We start from the raw sequence: 20,757 nt of genomic DNA on the forward strand, positions 1-20,757 counted from the left end.
TGAATATCTAAAACACTTGGAATTTGTGTTTTAAAGCGTGTCCTGTGAATTGTTGAAAATCAGTAACTTTGTTTCGAGGTTTATTTAAGGGTAAAATTATTTTTTTCATTTTATCTCTCGATCTCAAGATTTATGTAAAATCCCATATGCTGAGTCTGTTCTTTCCAGAAAGTGAACTGAAACATTTATCTAGAAAGCATCTCAGTTCTGACCTCCTGGTCTTTTGTTTTGAAGCAGGAAGACAGCTGAAATTTTTGTAGTTTTACACAGCCATGATGTTGTTCTTACTATACAGATATTGAGAGAAAGTTTCTATTAGCTGATCCTTAGAAATTTTATAAACACATGTGAAAAATTTTTACAGAGAGCAATGGAAAGTTCAGTTAATATTTTCATTGCCCAAAATAAATTATGAATTGTAGATGCATTTTTAAAATTTCAATTGAAAGTTATTTGGAGGAAAACACAAAACATAACAAAGATAGAAAGAACAAAAATAACAGAAGAAGGTGTTACCTGGAAAAAAAAGGAAAGCAAATTGTTCCTCATGTGTCCTGAATTATAAGCATTATTGTATTAGAGCAACAGTTATCTCAGGTAGAGAAAAAAAAAGGTTAGGCTTGTACACGTGTTTCGTTTCCGGTTGTATATTTGTTTTATAGTTTAATTATGTTTTGGGAAAGTGTGACTAAGGCCTGTTTTAACACAAGTCAATAAATTAGACTGCATGCTTTTGTTATAATAGACATGTTAACATATGCGGTTCTTCATAAAATAAGTTTTTTTTCATATATTTTGAATCATTTTTTTCCTATTTTTCAGCCTCTAAATGTGACCTGTGCTTATAACTGACCTTACCTGTAAGTACAATGCTGTTGTCCTTCCTAGTTTTTTACTACTTTATTTTTAATTTTTACCCTCTTTTAAGAATCTGTTCCAAGTGGAGAAAATCAGAGTGTGACAGGAGGTGAGGAAGAGGCAGTGGATGAATGCCAAGAGTTAAATGCAAGAGAAGAGCGGGATATTGAGATAATGATGGAAGGCTGTGAATATGCAATTTCTAGCGCCGAGGCCTTTGCAGAAAGGTTGTCCAGAGAGCTGCAGGTGTTAGATGGGGTCAGCCTTTCTTGTAACGTGTGGCTAGTGATGTGTGGTAAGCTGAGGAGACTGGTGATGTTCATATTCTGCTGCCGCTGCCTTTGAGCCTAGACGGTGGGATCGTTGCTGTCTTTCCCTAGAAGCGCATCACCAGCTGCCTCCCTCTGTCTTTCACTGTTCTTGGTCCAGAGACAGAACCATTCCTATTAGGCCAGTGAAGGCAGTTGGCTGAGGTTCTGGATTTGGGGAGGTTCTTGATATGAAGTGATGGAAGTAGAAAGTAGCCAACCTGAAACCACCCTGGGGGTTGATTCCCCCAGCCTCTGGAACACTTCAGAATAGTTCAAGGCAAGAGAATAACATTTTTGTGGTTTGGGGGGAAAAAAATAGGTACAAGTTAGAAGGAGAGAGAGTGAGCTGAAAGAAGCGAATCCTTTACCCAAAGAGAGCAAAATAGTGTAGTGAAAACAGGAGAGCCAGGGCAAAAGGATGTTTGACGACTCCTCTGAACTGCTGTGGAATAGATGCTGTTTATTTGTATGCACATATCTGAGCTTGTACCTACATGTACATCTTTAGGAAGTAAAAAGCTACAAGTAGCACCTGTCTTATGAGAAAAATCTAAAATGAGAGTGTTTTGTGAGGGGGGTGTCCTTTTGTTAGGCAAAGTATGAATTTAAGAAAAACTCTGAGAATAAGGAATGTTTTTAAGACTTAAAAGAGTGTTGGCATTTTATACATGAAAGGTACAGAAGTTGTAAGGTTGAACTGAGGTCCAGAGATTACACCAATAGCCCAAGCTTACAAATTTGTAGAACTCTCTGGAAGTAAAGCCTAGAAGAGACTTCAAGATGTTGAAGTGAAAATTGTCCTGGATCAGTTCAAGTCACAGCTCTGCTGCTTAAGATTCAGTGGGTCAGAGCTCTGCTGCTTTACAGTTGGGCTGCACCTCCATGGGAGTTATTATGAATAGTATATAAAATAACATGTGAAATTTTAGCATCACCCATACAATGATATTATTTTAACTCTTTATCCAAATTTTTTCCTCATATCATGTTATCTGCCTTCTTAATGTGGCTTTGTGGTTTGTATTTTCTAGTTAATGTTGCCTCTGTGTTTCAAGTCATCATATTACTTTGCAGTTTAATTTTGGGTTTGAAAGCTTCCATATTTCAGGGAATTGAGAATCAATAGAGTCTTTAGAAAATATTAATAAGGGGTCGGTGGTTTGTTGCTACTTTGTCTGGGAAAAAAAAGTAGTTGCAAATGAAAGAGAAAAGAAAGAATATTGTAGAAGGAGCTATCTTATGGCAATAGACTCTTCCACATCCTATTAGTACAAATCATGCTACAGTTATAAATTAGTTCCATGTATCTGTTAAAGACTGGCATGCTACTGCTACCCTCTTAACTAAGGTATTAGCATAGGTGATTATTATGCTTTTGTTTAGGATTTTACATAAATGTTGCAGATTATAGAAAATGTCTATAGTTGATAGAGCTGGAAGCAGCGTCAGAGATGGTATAACCTAACGGCACTAATGAGAGTCCACCATTGCTGATGATACATCATGGCGCATGCCCTAAATATGCGGTATTGAGATCTGGTCCCTAACCTCCACATAAGGGGACGTGTGCTTCCCTGAAATACTGTGTGAAAAAGTGGAGTGTAAACACAAAGCAGCCAATTAAAGTAGACGTGTAGATGTGTGTGTCAGCCTTTGTTGCCGCTGCTGCTGAGTCACGCTGCTGTCAAAGATTTATGGATATTTCATTTGAAGAATATGAAGTATTACTTCTCTTTTTAACTGTGTAGGCCAACATCCAGTCTATCATGGCCTCTGAAAAGCAAGTCAACATCCTAATGAAGTTACTGGATGAGGCTCTCAAGGAGGTGGATCAGATTGAATTGAAACTGAGCAGTTATGAGGAAATGCTCCAAAGTGTAAAAGAACAGATGGATCAGATCTCCGAAAGCAACCACCTCATTCATCTCAGTAACACTAATAACGTAAAACTCCTGTCTGAGATAGAGTTTCTTGTGGTAAGCATGGTTATAAACTACTAACAACAATTAAAAAAAAAAACAAAACTAATGATCTCTAAAGCCCATTTGCAAGTATTTTCTAGTTTCCTTAGGAGAGCAAGATTTAAAAATACTGAAGTTTCAAACACCCAGTAATAGGATTGCGTAGCATCTTACCTGTAAACTTCCTAAGAGTACACAGACAAATGGTGTGTTTATTTACTTTCCAGAGCCACATGGACCTGGCCAAAGGTCATATAAAGGCACTTCAGGAAGGAGATCTTTCTTCTTCCAGGGGCATTGAGGCCTGCACCAATGCTGCAGATGCCCTGCTGCAGTGCGTGAATGTAGCTCTTCGACCAGGTATGACCATAAAATCTGCCCAAGAACCTGGGACTATGCTTCTGACTTAGTGTAAAGCTTTTGACAAGAAGTCCATGAGGCAGGTGGTTTAGGGTTAGATTATTAGCTATTGAAACAAGTTTCACTTACTCTCAAACATAATTTATATTGGCACGAAGAACTTGTTCATTTCAGTACCTTCTGATTGACCATCAGTGACTCTACGTTAACACCAGCATTTTTCTTCAGCGCTGTTCACAGGACCTAGCACAAAGTAGATGCCGTAAGGCTTTGCTAGACCAGCGGTTCCTAAACTTGAGCTTGCATCGGGATCACGGCTAGGGGCCAGCGCAGAAGCAGTAGGTCCGCTCTGAGGCCTTAGAATCCATGTTTCTGACCGTTCCCAGGTGAGGCTGAGGCAAGACCGCAGCGTGAGGATCGCTGAGTTACACTGTTTTTCCCCCTTACCTTTCTTTTATAAACACACGCATAAACCAGCAAAAGGTTGAGTTCTTCAGAACTGAAATACGGCTTCTGTTATAAATGCACTCCTTAGACATCCGGGAGCTCTCTAACCCGTTGAATAAGCTGTCACGATTTCAGGCCATGACGTGCTTCTGGCAGTTCAGCAGCAGCAGCAGCAGCGTTTCAGTGATTTGCGAGAGAATTTTGCCCGGAGACTGGCCAGTCACCTCAACAATGTTTTTGTTCGACAGGTAATTTTATCTTATTATAGTACTGGCATGTTCCTGTAGCTTGAAATGAAATGGTCACAGAAAAAAAATTTTAATGTATTTAATTGGGAGCACAATATGTTCCTTTCTATATTTATTTGATTTTAATATTTTTAGATATGTATGTATTTGCTCATAGATGTTTTGGGGGCCTCAGTGGTCTCCTATGAAGACAGTTCCTTTTAGCCAAAATTCCCTAAGTTTTAAATAATTGTGCTTGCATGTTACATATACCCCATTTAGACAATCTTGTTTCTAAAAATAAGTCCAAACTTGTTACGTTTTTAATGTTTGGCCTGTTTTATTTTTCAGTATTTTCAAGTGAGAACAGGGACTTGATTCCATGTTTTCAGTATTTCATTGGCTCCATATACTTATAAATATGAGAAAAATGACTAACTCAATTGTAAATTCTAGTTGATTTAATCTTATAGAAAACCTTTATCTCTATTTCTATGTGGAAAGGGTGTTATAATTAAGGTTGTGGCAATGATATAAATGTTACTGTTAAGTATACCTTAGAGGGATTTGACTAGAAGGTGCTTTTTTTTTAATAAATAATAAATTAGACTTAATATTTCTTGAATAAATTAGGTGTCATAAATTAGATTTTGTGTATTTATGATCTCTTTAATAGGGATTTGGGGCCAAAAAAAAGTTGAGTGAAATTTTGTTCATCAAGAAATGCTGACTGATATTCCAGGTTCTTATTTTGTTTTCACTTTGTAGTATTCTGAAACAATTGTATTTACTCTATTTTATTTCTGATTAGTTTACTCAGGCCCTCCTTCAACTCTATAACAGGTCCTACTTTCTTTCCGTGCCTGTGAGTACATCAACTTTGGCTCCAGCTTCTCCGATTCTTTTTTTTCCCCTGTAAGGTTTACTAAGCTTAATAGCAGCAGAATCTTTATAGTTATAATTTACTGATTTGAGCTACCTGTTAACCATATTTGTGGCAGTTTTTTTAATGTCCCATAACAGAAAGTTTATTTAGATCCAAAGGCATTTAATCTCATTCTGCTTGCCTTTCTTTCTGTCATTCTTTCATTCACTCACTCACTCCTTTATTTGGAAGTCATTTGCCAAGTGATTAAAGATGCATTCCAGACGTTTCATTGGAATAGATGAGAGGCTGATTCTTTGCTCTAATTGCTCACGATCTAGAGAAGGGCGACAAACAGACTGAGGGAGGGTGTATGTTATGGTGGTACCATGGGAGTAAAGGAAGACCAGCTAACTAACCGCGCAAGGGGGAACCAGGGGAAGACTCTCTTAACATTCCACTTGACTTGAAAAGCTTCAGGAAAAAAGTAAACCTAGGAATCACATAGGAAATACTAATGCACATTTTTCTTACACTATTATTTCAATAATATCTATTTTTACACAATTCCCTAGTTTTTTTAAATTATCCTGTTGACAGGCTATAGTCCACATTTGTAAATGGTATGGAAAATACCAGTCATTAAATGATAATCCTTTCTCCACCCTTAATTGTTTGTTATAACATGCTATTATTTGTGATTTTTGCTTCCTTGCCTTATAAACTAATGGCTTTGTTTAAAATGAATGCATCCCAGTTCTGAAAATCTAATATGCATTGTTACATGTGAGTAATGCATGTTAAAAACCAGAATGTTGCAACAACCTGGAATGTGCTGAAGAAGATGAAAGACAGTGTCCCAAGTGCAGAAAAGAGATTTTCTGTGTGTTAAATTGAATACTTCGTGTCACCTAGCAAAGAGTTGGGAAACAAGGGGATTTCTGTTCCTGGTTGTGGGACACACGGGGAAGATTCGATTACCGCACTGGGTTACATGTCTTTGTTCACCATCAAATTTTGATTGTGTGTCTGATTTGTGTGTTACATTGTGTGACAGGACTCACTGTCCTCCATATGTAAGAGTAAGAAATGGCTGCTACCCTCAAGATGCTTGTGAGGATGTGGTAAAGGTAATGTACTTAAAACTCTACAGCAGTGTATAGGGGCTACCTTAGGGACACCACAATGAAGTGAATGTGTCAGTAAAGCAAGTCACACAAATTTTTTGGTTTCCCAGTGCGTAAAAAAGCTATGTTTACACAGTATTGTAGCCTATTGTGTGCAATAGCATTATGTCTAACAGAAGAATGTACACATTTATTTTAAAAATACTTCATTGCTAAAAATTGCTAAGCACCCTCTGAGCCTACCATCTGAGTCATCATCTTTTTGCTGGTGGAGGGTCTTTCCTCAATGTTGAAGGTGCTGGAGGACCAAGGCAGTGATTGCTGAAGATTGGGGTAGCTATGTCAATTTTTAAAAATAAGACAAGAGTGAAGTTTGCTGTAATGATCAACTTTTCCTTTCTCAGACAATTTCTCTGTGGCATGCAATGCTGTTTGATAGCATTTTACCCACAGTAGAACTTCTTCCAAAATTGGAGTCAGTCTTCTCAAATCCTGCCACTTGTTTTATCAACTTAGTTTATGTATTAATTATAGTCTAAATCCTTTGTTGTCATTTCAGTAGCCTTCACAGCATCTTCATCAGGAGTAGATTCTCTTTCAAGAGACCAGTTTCTTTGTTCATCCGTAAGAAGCAACTTCTCATCCATTAAATATCTGTTAAATGAGATTATAACAGTTCAGTCACATCTTTAGACTCCACTTCTAATTCTAGTTCTGCTTTCTACCACATCTATAGTTACTTCCTGTACTGAAGTCATACCCCTCAAAGTCATTCATGAGGGTTGGAATCAGCTTCTTCCAAAACTCCTGTTAATGTTGATATTTTGACCTCTTCTCATGAATCATGGTGTTCTTAAAGGCATCTAGAATGGCCAGTCCTTTTCAAAAGGTTTTCAGTCATCATTACTAATTTATTTATCTCTAATAAGAAACTTTAAACAATGTCTTAATTTTTAAAGTATATAAAGAGTAAAATTCTTAGCACGATTGAATTCTAGATATGATAGTTATCTATATTATTGATTGAATTAAGCAATTTAAGTATTTTTTCTCCTTCCTATATATTTTGAAACCAGTTTCTCTTAAAATCTTTCTGTTAACACTAACAATATTTAATATATCCTAATAGTCTGAAGGTAATAATGTTTTTATATCAGTGAATTTTCACATGATGATGATCTGGAAATGCTACTTACAGTAGAAAGTTTTGAATAGTAATATATGTAGAAGAGCTTTGTAAACCGTAAAATTCTCTATAAATGTTGGTTCTTCCATTTTGCAGGAGAGATGAAGGTTTTTAATTGAAGAGTTTTCCTGACATTAAATTAAATAGTACAACTTAACATGCAGTGACCTGAGTAAACAGCTATAGAAGAACATAAACCATGATTTTGAGTCTTGAATTATTGAAAAAATTAATGAGGAAGGATAATGGAAATATATCTAATGTTATTATTAATAAGGGTAAAATATTTGGAAAACATTTATCAGCAATAACAAGTTTGTCAAATACTCCTTCCTTTTAGTTAGTGTAACTTAATTAAGGCACAATTTGGAGACATTAGCAGACTTAAAACTAATCTCTCTCTGTGTACAGTATCTAATATCTGTGAGTCAGTGGAATCTCAGTCATCCTTCTGATGTGGTAAACATTTCTGAAATGTAATGTTTGTAATGACCTTCAGCAGTTTTTGAGTCTGGTTAGAATGGTTTTGTTTGGCATGTTTTTAAAAGAAAACAGAAGTGAGACTCACATGGCTGAGGTTCAGATTCTAGCCTTCCGCCTGTGTGGCCTGTGTGGATCACTTAGCCCTTTGAATTTCAGTTTGTTCCGTTGGGTCAGCTGATCTACTGGATCCATATACTCTAGAACAAAAGTCAGGATGCATCGTCTGCCTCAGGCTGATTGAAAACGTGCTCATTTATATAAGTCATGTCAAGGATTAAAAACAAAATTATATAGTTGCTTCTGTAGAAAATTAATGGAAAAATTAAAATTACATTATTATTAGGGGTTATCCTGGAAAGGGCTTCCCAGGTGGCTCAGTGGTAAAGAATCCGCCTGCAGTGCAGAAGACATAGGTTCAGTCCCTGGGTGGGGAAGATCCCCTGGAGGAGGAAATGGCAACCTACACCAGTACTCTTGCTGGGAACTCCCATGGACAGAGGAGCCCGGCAGGCTACAGACAATCTATTGGGTTGGCCAAGAATAGGATATGATCCAGCAACTGAGCACTGAGCGCTGTCCTGGAAAGCCCAGGAAGCAGTCATCTGCAGTCCTTCCTAGTTCTGACATTCTGTGTCCTGTGCATTTTCACCTGCTGTTTAAATATCGTAGACTCTAATGGAGATATCATAGATGGAGACAATTTGTTTTGAATGACTTCCCCTGTTCGGTGTGTGTTTCTTAGTAACAGTTTATATCATGATATTTATTTGCTTAGTCAATTGTAAAATGTTATGGGAGAGGTAAAGTTGATTAAACTATTCATTCTCAACTACTCTAAAAGATAAAATGAGTCGATTTATCAGAGAGTCATTCTTGTGTGTTTATGACTATTTTATGGTGGTGGTGTTCAGTTTGTATACACAGGATGATTAAAAAAAGACAAGTAAGTACTCAGTTCTTATATTTCTATGTTCTGTTGTTTTTGCTTGGCCATGCTTGATCATTATTAAGGATATTTAGTTACAACAATGTTTCTTTATACTGTCAGTGATAGTTATGTCCTTATTTATTCACTCTAGGGTCATGATCAGAGTTCAACTCTTGCTCAGCGCTCTATTGAACTGACTTTACCTAATCATCATGCATTTCATAGAGACTTACTCCGATATGCCAAGCTGATGGAGTGGCTAGAGAGTACGGATTATCGAAAATATGAGGGACTAACAAAGGTATGGATTTGACGTCAGTTACTCACTGAGTATAGAGCATTATCTTTTAGAATCGAGAGGTCGTGTGTTCAGTTCCGCAAGTGACATTTGAAGCACTGTTGTATGTTCTTAAAAAAGCAGCAAGTAGTTGAATTTCTTAGTGCTCATTAGCTATGGAGAACATTTTTTTTCTTTTTCATTTATTTTTATTCGTTGGAGGCTAATTACTTTACAATATTGTAGTGGTTTTTGCCGTACACTGACATGAATCAGCCATGGATTTACATGTGTTCCCCATCCTGATCCCCCCTCCCGCCTCCCTCTCCATCCCATCCCTCTGGGTCTTCCCAGTGCACCAGCCCTGAGCACCCGTCTCATGCATCCAGCCTGGGCTGGTGATCTCTTTCACCCTTGATAGTATACTTGTTTCAATGCTCTTCTCTCTGAACATCCCACCCTCGCCTTCTCCCACAGAGTCTAAAATTCTGGAGAACATTTATTTTATGTACTTAGATGGAGAATAGCTAAATTTTGAACTTCAATATAGTATTAGGCCATACTGTAGCTTGAAGCATCATTTAGTTTAGTTAGTTAAATAATTATTTCCTGAGTTGCTTTATGTGCAATATAAAAACTAGAGAGTATGAAGTTATATTTTCAATGAGGCATTTGCTTTATAAGAACCTGTAATCTGTTCTTTTAAGCACATGCAGTGTGCCTCTTTATTAAGCAGACATTCCATTGTTCCAGGCACAGAGGAACATGGGTATTTCTGTTCCTGATTGTGGGACACACTAGCTGGAAAAATTGGATTATCATATTATGGTACATTTCTTTGTCACTCACCAGATTTTCACTGTGTGCCTCTTTTGTACTCACTAATCCATATGTAAGAATAAGAAGTGGCTCCCACACATGCTCCTACTTCCAGAGAGCGTCAGGTCTGCCCGGGAAGAGCAACTATCCTTAGCAGCCGGCCAGAGTTAAGTGCTGAACTGGATATGAGTTTAAATGTATAGCATGTTAGAGAAAGGAAATTCATGACCTGTAGCCACAGGAGAAAACTTCATAGAAAACATTGGACTTGACTCTTTTCCCGGGACTTTAAGAAGACCAGCCTGACTGAAGCTGAAATTCCATATTCTAGAAGAGTGAGAAGTTAGGTTGAAAAATCTGAGTCGTGAGTCCTAGCAGCATTCTTCAGACATAGGAAGAGACTTGATAGGGGAAACTAAGAACCTAATACAATAATGAGCTGAAATGAAATCTTGGACGAAGAGGATGATAGTAGGAATAGAGATTATAAGTCACAAGAGAGAATCCCAAAACAAGGGACAGGATGGTGCCAGACTTGTGAGACGCAGAGATTAAAACAGTGATAAATACCACTTGGGCTTCCCAGGTGGCGCAATGATAAAAAAAAAATCCACCTGTCAATGTAGAAAATGCAGGCTTGATCCCTGGGTTGGAAAGATCCCCTGGAGAAGGAAATGGCAACCGACTGCAGTACCATTGCCTGGAGAATCCCGTGGAGAGAGGAGCCTGGTGGCCACAGTCCGTGGGGTCGCAGAGTGGGACACGACTGAGTGGCTGAGCACACACACACACGGATGGCCACAGCTGGACAAGAAAGAGCCATTCACACGTTCCCTTAGCAAACGCGCTGAGCATCTGCTGTGTGCTGACACTGTTGTATGCACGAAAGAGAACGGCGCTGAAGGAGACAGGCGAACACTTGCCTGTTCAGAGTACATATTCCAGTGGAGAAGGACCAACATAAAAGTCAACTTCATAGTCTGCTGGAAGGTACTGCTGAGAGCTCTAGAGAAAATAAAGCAGGGAATGCTAGGACATCAGAAAGGTTGCGGTTTCAAAAAGGGTGGTCCGAGAAGGCAACATTTGAGCACAAATTTTAAAGATAAGCAGGGGTGCGCAGTGGGAATTTCCGAGGAAAGCTTTCCCAGCACAGCACAAGTGCCCCAAGGCAAGAGCAACCTGGAGCACTGGAGGAGCAAGCAGGCCGTGGTGGTGGGAGCACGGCGAGTCAGGTTCAGGATGGGAGGGCGGGCGTGAGAGGTGCGGTGGGGGGCGGGGGGCGGGGCAGGGCAGATCTGGAAGGGACTGGGCACCGGTGTTGGAATTTGGTTTTTACTTGCAGAGAGATGAGGGAGGGGTGTTGATGGGCTTTGAGTAGCAGAATGACATGCTCTCATTTAGTAAACGGCCATTGTAGCAGGAACCCTTGGGCTCAGGACTCTACTGTTGTGTTGTATTCTGATTAGTTTTGAGTCAGCAGAATTCTGATTTGGAGATAGTTTACAGAAGAATATTTGCATGACTGGAATCTTTGCCTTCTGAAGTTTTAAGAGGATTAATACTGTATTTTGAATGATTAAATATTGTTACATCTTAAGAGTTTTGTGCCAACAAGTGCTTTGTCCCCTAGTGAATATTCAAATGAGTAAAATAATCAATAAGCTTTTTGCCTGATTGTGTTCTCAGTGAGTATTATTGCCGTATCTTTATATATATGTAGCTTCATGAATGTAATTTAAAGTGAAGAAGCAAGCCAGTAGCCAGTCTAGTGCTGAAGTATGGAATCATTCTCTGCTCATGGTATATTTTCAATTGACAGTATTGATGTGCTTTTTTAAATGAAATTATCTTATTTCCAAAGAATCTTGCTTTGTCTTGTGTTTGAACTTGTGACAGACCATGCAGTTTTATGCCTGATAATCTAATTTGGTTGCTCAAGTGTTTTCAAAAATAGGAATCTTATTAATATGACAAAGAAAGGAATGAAAGGAAATGGAAGGAAAGGAATGAAAAAAGGAACCTGACAAATCAGTGTTTCTTTGGTAAGAAATAATAATTAAATCCAGATGCTATTTGTACTTGATCCTTTCCATGTAGTGTGTGCTAGTGGTAAAGAACCCGCCTGCCAATGCAGGAGACATAGGAGATTCAGCTTCAGTGTCTGGCTCAGGAAGGTCCCCTGGAGAAGGAAATGGCAACCCACTCCAGTATTCTTGCCTGGAGAATTCCATGGACAGAGGAGCCTGGTGAGCTCTAGTCCATAGGGCTGCAAAGAGTTGAACCTGATTGAAGTGACGTAGCACTCACCTTTGTACTTGGTTATTTGTACCCAGCTCACACTTTTTGGCAGGACCAGGAAAAGCTTGTCTTCATTTCTTTAGGGAAAAGAATAACTAGGCCCTGCCCCAACTCTACTTACGGCTGAATCTAAGCAAACCCCTGATTTGGGGTGTATGTAATTTAGAGCCTAAGGAAAATAGAGGTGCGTTGGGCATGTAATAAGCTCGGCTGCCCAGAATCCCTTCTGCCTAGCTGGGGCAGTAGAGCATGTAGAGCAGTTGAGCAGGGAGATGGTTTATCCTTGTTTAGGTAGGAACAATCTTTCCTCTCCCAATAGCCCCTTGAGGCCGACAGTCTTTAAGACTGCTCACACATTGTCTCAGCCTCAGTCCTATATTTGTAAATATAGAAAATAAAACATGGTGTTATCTGTAAGACTCTAAAGTGAGCACAAGAAAAAGTTGGAAATACTGCCTGAGATAACAGTATTTAAGCTCAAGATAGTTGGATTTTAAGTTAGGTGCTGTATACAGGATGCTAAGAGAAATAAATACTCCCAGTGAGAAGCTTCTCTCTGAATTCAGTAAGTGAATGAGCTGGGAGTCACGCCTGTCTGTGGGCTTCCCCACCTGTGGGTTCTGTTGAGAACCTGGGGGAAGGTGTTCAGTCATTTCAATTGTATTGAAAAAGAAGGTGATTTTCAGTAGTCTGCTTGCCGGGGTCCAGCCTCGGCAGGATCCAGGGGGTACCCTCAGGATGAACGGCGTCGGCGAGAGAGAGAGACGTGAGACTAGCCTTGATAGGGCCAAGTCTGCGAGGGAGAGAGAGAAAGAGAGAGAGAGAGAGAGAGAATGACCAGACGGGGGTGCAGAGGGTCTGGAAGAGTCTGGCAATGCTTTATTTTTTACCATAGCTTTTATATCCTAAGTTAGTACATCTCTAAGGGGAAGATAGTTTAACATTACGTCAGCTTGTCCTTCAGGAAACCAGGGTGTTTTCTGCATACTTCTTTGTTTATGAGGGTCTTGTACATTATCTTCTGGCCTTGGGGCCTATTGACATTTTATGACCTAGGTGAATGCAAAGCTGTTTTCTGTAATCTATTCTTTAATGAACACAAAGGTCAGTCCTTTTGGAGAAGTTATCAGTTAAATTTATCTAAAAGGTTTACCACACAAAGACTCTGCAGCTCCAGTGAGGCAGCCCCTGTTTAGCATTCCTGGTTAAAATTAACAAATTTAAACTCTTATTTTTCTAAATCTTTAACTATAACCACTTTTAGAATAATATTTTTATGTTCTCTCATAGGGCTTCCTCACCCCCGAAGGGCTCTGTGCCTACTAAAGACTTTAGGTGATCAGGTTCTTTATGCTGTTTTATGATTAGGATATTATAAGCAATCATGTATATTAGTACCAAGCGCATAAATGCATTTGGCTAACAAAACTACCAGCAAAGGAGTTTGAATTAAAACACTCCTTTCACCCTAAATAATTTCATAAAATACCACCACCTGGGAAACTTATTGATTAAAATTCTAAATTGATTCTTATTTGGGAAGAGATCGGGGAAGGCCTTCCTGCCTGTGTCAGAGAAATTAGGGAGTAGTCCATTGAGGCAGGCATCAGAAAGACATATATCATCTTTAAGGTGAGAGCCGGGGGCAGCTTTCCGAAATCCCTGAAAACCTGATCTGCCTTGCCTATCAGGCTTTCTCCTCATGACCTTGTCATGGGTGGGATCTCGTGAGCTGGCCTTTTCGAAAAACCCCTGACAACCTGATTCGCCTTGCCGTTAAGGTTTTCGCCTTGCCCGTAAGGTTTTTCTCCCCTATGGCCTTTCCAAGGGCGGGGTCCCGTGTGTTGGCTCCCGGCATCTGCTCAAATCACTGTTTTAAAAATAGCGACTGTTTAAATTGCTTGGGTAGTAGTGTGCACTTAGTTTGGGTATTGGAATGCAGTCTGTTATATTGAGTGAGTTGAGTAGAAATCTAATGAAGATTTTATGAATTATAAGTTGGTCAGCCATTTACATTGATTTCCAGTGATCAGTGTTTTTGTGATAATTTAAAATTCAACGAATGAGATGCTGAAAAGTGAAATAGCTGAATGAAATAGGAATAATTTTAGTGTCTTTTTAGCTTTAGATTTGCTTTTAAAGTTACACACAAAGATCACAGGAAAAAATTTCCTATTTAACTTTCCTTACGGAGAATCTGTGGGAAATGTATGTGGCATGCAAATTGGAAAAAAGAAGGCTCTATATTATGTTTCATCCAAAAATTTTTTATAAGGACATGTCTATCAATAAAATATCTAAATATATATAAATATATCTAATATATTTTTATATACTTATAAAATAACTTTAAAAAATCAATAATGAACTATGAGTCAGTATACAAATAATTTAAGTGATATACCTTTGAAAGTTACATCTGATGTTTAAAGCAAAGTAAACTGTTCTAAAACTGGATGTGTTTGAAATTGAAGTGTAGATTTCATGATAAATTTAAAAGAATAACTAGGCATAGGAGTTTTTCTGCTGTGGATTTATTTAAATTTAGTGAAACTCTACATAAGGCATTTAACATAGGATTTGGAAAAATACATGGCCTCCCGCTGTTGACTCTTTCATCAGGGTATAAAATATTTTTGTATGATAATAAGCATAGATGATGAGGGAATGAGTTTGCATGTTAAATAATAGATGTTTTCATTTGAACTAGAATAAATTTTGTTTTTTAAAAAGAAATCATTTGATTATGAAAACTGTAAGATGTGGTAATTAAATTCTTATGAGAGTAACCTATTTGGGGCTAATTTACTACCCCATGCTGGCAAGGTATGGTAAAACTCAGTGTCCTGCTTCAGTGTCATTGATCCTGTCTGTTGGTATAATAATTTTTGAAACAGCATGGCATTATGGAAGAAGAGTTAAAAGATTCCCTTATTCTTTAGCACTGTAATTTTACCCTTAGGAAATTATTCCAAGAAAGCAGTTCATTAGAGATGAAAAGCTTGTTGTAACATTGTCTATCACAGCAAAACATCAAAACCAATTATGTAGTCTGTGTTAGGAGGTTGGTTTACTAAACTGAACATCAGCAGAGCATAATACTGTGCAGTCATTAGCATATGACCTGGAAAAGCGTGATTGTGCTGCCCCAAACACCCAGTATCGTATGAATGCAGCTATGTTTAAAATACATGAAAGGTAATGTGTAAATTACCATCGGATCATTGAAAAAGCAAGAGAGTTCCAGAAAAACATCTACTGCTGCTTTACTGACTACGCCAAAGCCTTTGACTGTGTGGATTACCAAACTGTGAAAAATTCTTCAAAAGATAGGAGTAGCAGACCACGTTATTTGCCTCTCAAGAAATCCGTATGCAGGTCAGATAGCAACGGTTAGAACTGAACATGGAACAACAGACTGGTTCCAAATCAGGAAAGGAGTATATCAAGGTTGTATACTGTCACCCTGCTTATTTAACTTATATGCAGAGTACATCGTTTGAAATGCTGGGCTTCGTGAAGCACAAACTGGAATCAGGATTGCCAGGAGAAATATCAAAATCCTCAGATAAGCAGATGACACCAGCCTTATGGCAGAAAGTGAAGAACTAAAGAGCCTCTTGATGAAAGTGAAAGAGGAGAGTGAAAAAGTTGGCTTAAAACTCAACATTCAGAAAACTAAGATCATGGCATCTGGTCCCATCACTTCATGGCAAATAAATGGGGAGACAATGGAAGCAGTGAGAGACTTTATTTTGGGGGGCTCCAAAATCACTGCAGGTGGTGATTACAGCCATGAAATTAAAAGAGGCTTGCTCCTTGGGAGAAAAGCTATGACCAACCTAGACAGCATATTAAAAAACTGAGACATTACTTTGCCAACAAAGGTCCATTTAGTCAAGGCTATGACTTTTCCAGTAGTTATGTATGGGTGTGAGAGTTGGACTGTAAAGAAAGCTGAGCACCGAAGAATTGATGCTTTTGAACTGTGGTGTTGGAGAAGACTCTTGAGAGTCCCTCGTACAGCAAGGAGATACAACCAGTCAATCCTAAAGGAAATCAGTCCTGAATATTCATTGAAACAACTGATATTGAAGCTGAAACTCCAATACTTTGGCCACCTGATGCGTAGAAGTGACTCATTTGAAAAGACCCTGATGCTGGGAAAGATTGAAGACTGGAGGAGAAGGGGACAACAGAAGATGAGACGGCTGGATGGCATCACCGACTCAATGGACATGAGTTTGAGCAGGCTTCGGGAGTTGGTGATGGACAGGGAGGCCTGGCATGCTGCAGTCCATGGGGTTGCAAAGAGTCGTACTTGACTGAGCAACTGAACTGAACTGAAAGTATAAAAGTGAAAATGTGAGTGTGATTATTCAACTTCATATTTTTACAAACTGTTAATATTATGATGCCAGTTCAGTTTTTTTAAAAGATGGAAAATAGCCTTCTTGTGTCCTATGAAATGCATCAAATATTTTCAGACCACAAAATTGAAAACAAGCACAAAGGATATGAGGGGATTGAGAAATGGAAATTGTTATACTTGTTTTATTAATGAGTATGTGTTGTTTTCACTTTTAAGAATTGCATGGATTGTTTGTCATGACTCTGTGAGAGAGAAATTAAAGATGTCTTTGAAGTTGCAAAGATCAAGATGACTGGCACAACTAAAGAAAGCAAGAAGCTTGGTAAGCTTAGGCACCTCAGTCCCCTTGTTTTCTCTTCTACTAAAAATTATTTATCTGTGACACATAATTTTAAGACTTTTTAGGCAAGGTGGAAGGAGATACAATAGAATTAGTAAAAGAATAAATCTAATGCATTGGTTTGATTTATAGGTTTTTCATGGAACAAGTATGTCTCTAAAGCCTTATTTTTACTAATTAAAATTCTGCAGTATGTGAACTTGACAGCAATTGTATATACATGCCGTGTCTAATAAAAGTACAGCGCAGACGCGGAACCCGTGAATACGGAGGACCAACCATGGGACTTGAGCATCCATGGATTTTGGTGTCCACCACTGGTGCTGGAACCAACCCTGCACAGACACCAGGGACAGCTGTGTATAGTCACAGCAGCAGCAGTTGGCCAGAGAATGAAGTGCAGTCTGGAGAGAAAGTACTAGATTAAGAGACAGATGTTGGAAGTTCAGTTTCTGATTTCCTAAAAGACCTTTTGTACCAGTTGGAGGCAAGTCTGTGATCTCTTAAGTCATTGCACTCCACAGGGAAGTGAAGTGATGCCTGGCTTCTTACTTGTCACTGGCTATTTTGAATCAAAAAGAAAGTTGCTAAGTGTTTTCTCCCCTGTGAAGGGGCTGTAAAAATGTCACCAAAATTTCTCCTGTAATTATACTTTATTTTTCCAAAGAGTTATTTTTGAAACAAGAGGGGTTTTTGTTGCTTCTAAATATGTTAAATAAACAAAAAACTTGATTTAAAAGGATAACCAGTGAAAGTATCAAGTTGCAAGGAAATGATTTGCCGAGGCCACGTTCTGCTCTTGCATGTACCCATCTCTGGGCTTTTTGGATGGAGTTCTGTGCCTGTCGGAGTCAGAACCTGGCCTTAAATGGCTACAGTGTGTCCTCTGTGTCTGCATAGCTCCCCTTTAGAACCATGAGTGTAGCATTTGCTTGTTGAAAGGAGCCTGTGCCCTGATTGAAATTGATAGCTCGTCTTTCCATTCTTTTCTTTAGGACAAAGAAGACTATCTTTAGTAGTGGGTAATTATTTTGTGATTCACTGGTTTGTGGTTTGTTTTTGTTTTTAATACAACACTAATATATTGGTGATACTAGTTCCGATTTTTTAAATGGTTTGAATCTGTGTATTACACTTTGGTAAAGATACTGATAAAAATATTGGGACAATAGGCTTTTGGAAACAGAAATGCTAACTCGTCCTAAAGGTTACTTGTTCTTAAACGGTGTGTTTATATCCTTGTTAATGTTTCACCATGGATATGTTAAATTGAAGAAGGAATTCATAGGGCCTGGACTCCATCTCAGGCCTGTCCGTGCTGATCGTGCTCGGCTGCCTCTCCAGTGGACTCTGAACTCTCTGCTTAGTGCCTGTGGGAACGACAATGGAAGGATAAGACCCCCTCCAGACAGGGGAATCTTGAAGATCACATCCAGGTTGCTCATTGCCTAAGAGGAAGCATACCGTAATCACCCCTGTCTCCGGACAGGTCATAAACTTTTCCTGTATCTATCAGGATGTAATCACAGGCTTATCGATTATTAACTGGTTGGAATGTAACTCCGGGCTTATTGACTATTGACTGTTTGAACACACAGCACTTGAATGATGGGGTTATTGTAGTTGTATTTACCCTACCTTTGTTTATGTAAGTCTCAACGGAATTGAGGTGGTGGGTTTGGACACGTACACATGGGGTAGGTGGTGGGGTTTGGACACGTACACATGGGGTAGGTGGTGGATTTGGACACGTACACATGGGGTATAAAAGATTTTCACAAATGCTGGACGGGGTCCTTGGCTAAGAGGAGACTCTGCCTTGGGCCCGCCGGTGTAATAAACTGCACTCCACTATCTGCATTGTCCTTCTGAGTGAGTCTGTTTCCCGGAAAGCGTGGCTATAACAAAATCAGTTTTTCTTTTTAGTAAACAACATATTAATACAGTTACATGTTTAATGTTTTCATTTAGTATATTTGTCATCACTTGCTACTGCAGTAAAAGGGAAATCTTTCTAAAACTACCTCCTTGGGAGGTTATTAATGCCCCTGTCATAATATTAATTTATCAAGCTTAAGATTCTCATTGAGATAAATGACATAATTGGAATATAATTTAAATCAAATACAATACTATCTTAATGGTATCATTGCATTAACCTAAAACCTTAATTTTTTTTTCTTATTTTTTGAAGTTCTTAAATTACCTTGTTAAAAAATTTTTAATTAACCTAAGACAAGTTTAGAAGATACTTTTAAAACAGGGTTAAGATTACATCTCTCGTATGTATCCATTAAGTAGTAAGAAATAGGAGAGTAACCAAAAAATTATAGTTTCTATTACTTTGATGTTATCAGTTACAAGAAAGGAAAAACTAAATAATAAACAGAATTCAGAGGATAAAAACTATTTTGTTCATCTTTGAAAATGTAGCTTGTTGGTCAACATTTAAAAATAAATTTCAAGTTAAATACAAATGACTTCAGAAGTTCTAAATAGATAGAATGTAAACTTTTTAAAGATACCTTTTCAAGGATTCGAATTATGTTTAAATCAGTTCTTAATAGTAATTACAGTTAAAAGAGAAACCTAAAATTTGGGGAAGGTAAATTTTCAATGGCTCAAAATTAAGGAATTATGAATAAAATTTTAAATTTGTTTTGTTTTTTCCTTGCTCTGAAAATGCTGCATCCGAGATACTAATAAAAATAGAAAGTCAGCGGCGGGCGGTTAAAAAAAAAAAAGAATAGAAAGTCAGATTGAATGTATTTTACAAAAGGAAATTGTGTATAGTCATAGAGATTCAGGGGAATTCTCTCTTTTTGAACCATTCTTTACTCAAGTCTTTAACATCTACTTAGTTTAGATAATTTAAAACAACGTTAAAATGCCAGTAAAGCACTTTTTCTTTGTGGTAAGGTTTTTATAAAACCTTTGCCTTTCTAAGGTCAGAAGGTTACCCTGATACTCTCAGAGGTGTGGGATTGTCCTCCCGAGATTGATACTTTGGTGTTTTGTTTTTCTTCTGTATTCCTCAGATGTACTGAATGAAAAGACAGGCAAAGGATATCTAGTAATAATTTTTTAAATTGCCCATTTTTTTTCTTTTTACTACTAAGATAAGACACACAAGTATTAGTTGAGTCCATTTACATAATAACTTCCTTATCTTTAGTAATCCAAAACTTAAAAAATGATATGCCAAGCACATTTTTTCCAGTGTTTCTCCACTGAAATTAGGAAATCTTGTTGACTCCAAAGGGAGTCTTGAACACAAGACTACATTCAGTCCTGAGTGGATGATTCATTCAGTAAATGTTTATTAATTACCTATTACATGATAATCGCTGCTCGATACTGAGAATGCAGCAATGAGCAAAGACCCTACCCTCTTGGTGCTTGTACTCTAGCAGAAATTGTTTAAGGATATTTAAAATTTACCAGAATATTGTTACTTCTTGCTGATAAATAATATAGACTTTTTTATGAGCCCAAATAGGGCACTAGTAGTATTTATTAACTACTTTAAAAAAAGAAAACTATATGCAGAATTAGGCTTTGCTCTGAAACTGGTGAACTTAGTAGAGCGACACCTTAAGACCGCCAGCAGGTACTGTTCAGATTGACAAGCTAGTGGCTCCAGTGCATCCCCCGCTCCTGGTTGCTGTGTGTCCAGCCTTATCATTTCATATTCCTTTAAACTTCAGGCAGACAAGGCTAGGAAGATTGACATGTTTTTGGTGTGGCAAATTAGTAGTTTATACTCGAGCTTTTGCCTAGCAATAGCAACTATCACTATCCCTGTTTGGCAGGAGTTGACACCTTGTTTTCCGTTTCTTAAATATTTCTAGAGTTATATTCATTAATTTTCTGTTTTATTCTATAATTTCTTTCTTTG

General features: G+C 38.1%; 1 protein-coding gene across 1 annotated transcript in view; it reads left to right on the top strand.

The window, feature by feature from the left end:
• LOC136145504 (exocyst complex component 1-like) overlaps nt 1-20,757 on the top strand; it is a 48,439-nt gene that overhangs the window by 3,020 nt on the left and 24,662 nt on the right. The window contains 7 exon segments of the mRNA XM_065903813.1: nt 663-682; nt 929-1,116; nt 2,918-3,145; nt 3,358-3,490; nt 4,073-4,185; nt 8,905-9,054; nt 16,736-16,841. Coding sequence (XP_065759885.1) covers nt 663-682; nt 929-1,116; nt 2,918-3,145; nt 3,358-3,490; nt 4,073-4,185; nt 8,905-9,054; nt 16,736-16,841 — 938 coding nt within the window.

This window comes from Muntiacus reevesi, chromosome 13, assembly GCF_963930625.1.
Source record: "Muntiacus reevesi chromosome 13, mMunRee1.1, whole genome shotgun sequence".
In the NCBI taxonomy this organism is placed as follows: domain Eukaryota; kingdom Metazoa; phylum Chordata; class Mammalia; order Artiodactyla; family Cervidae; genus Muntiacus; species Muntiacus reevesi.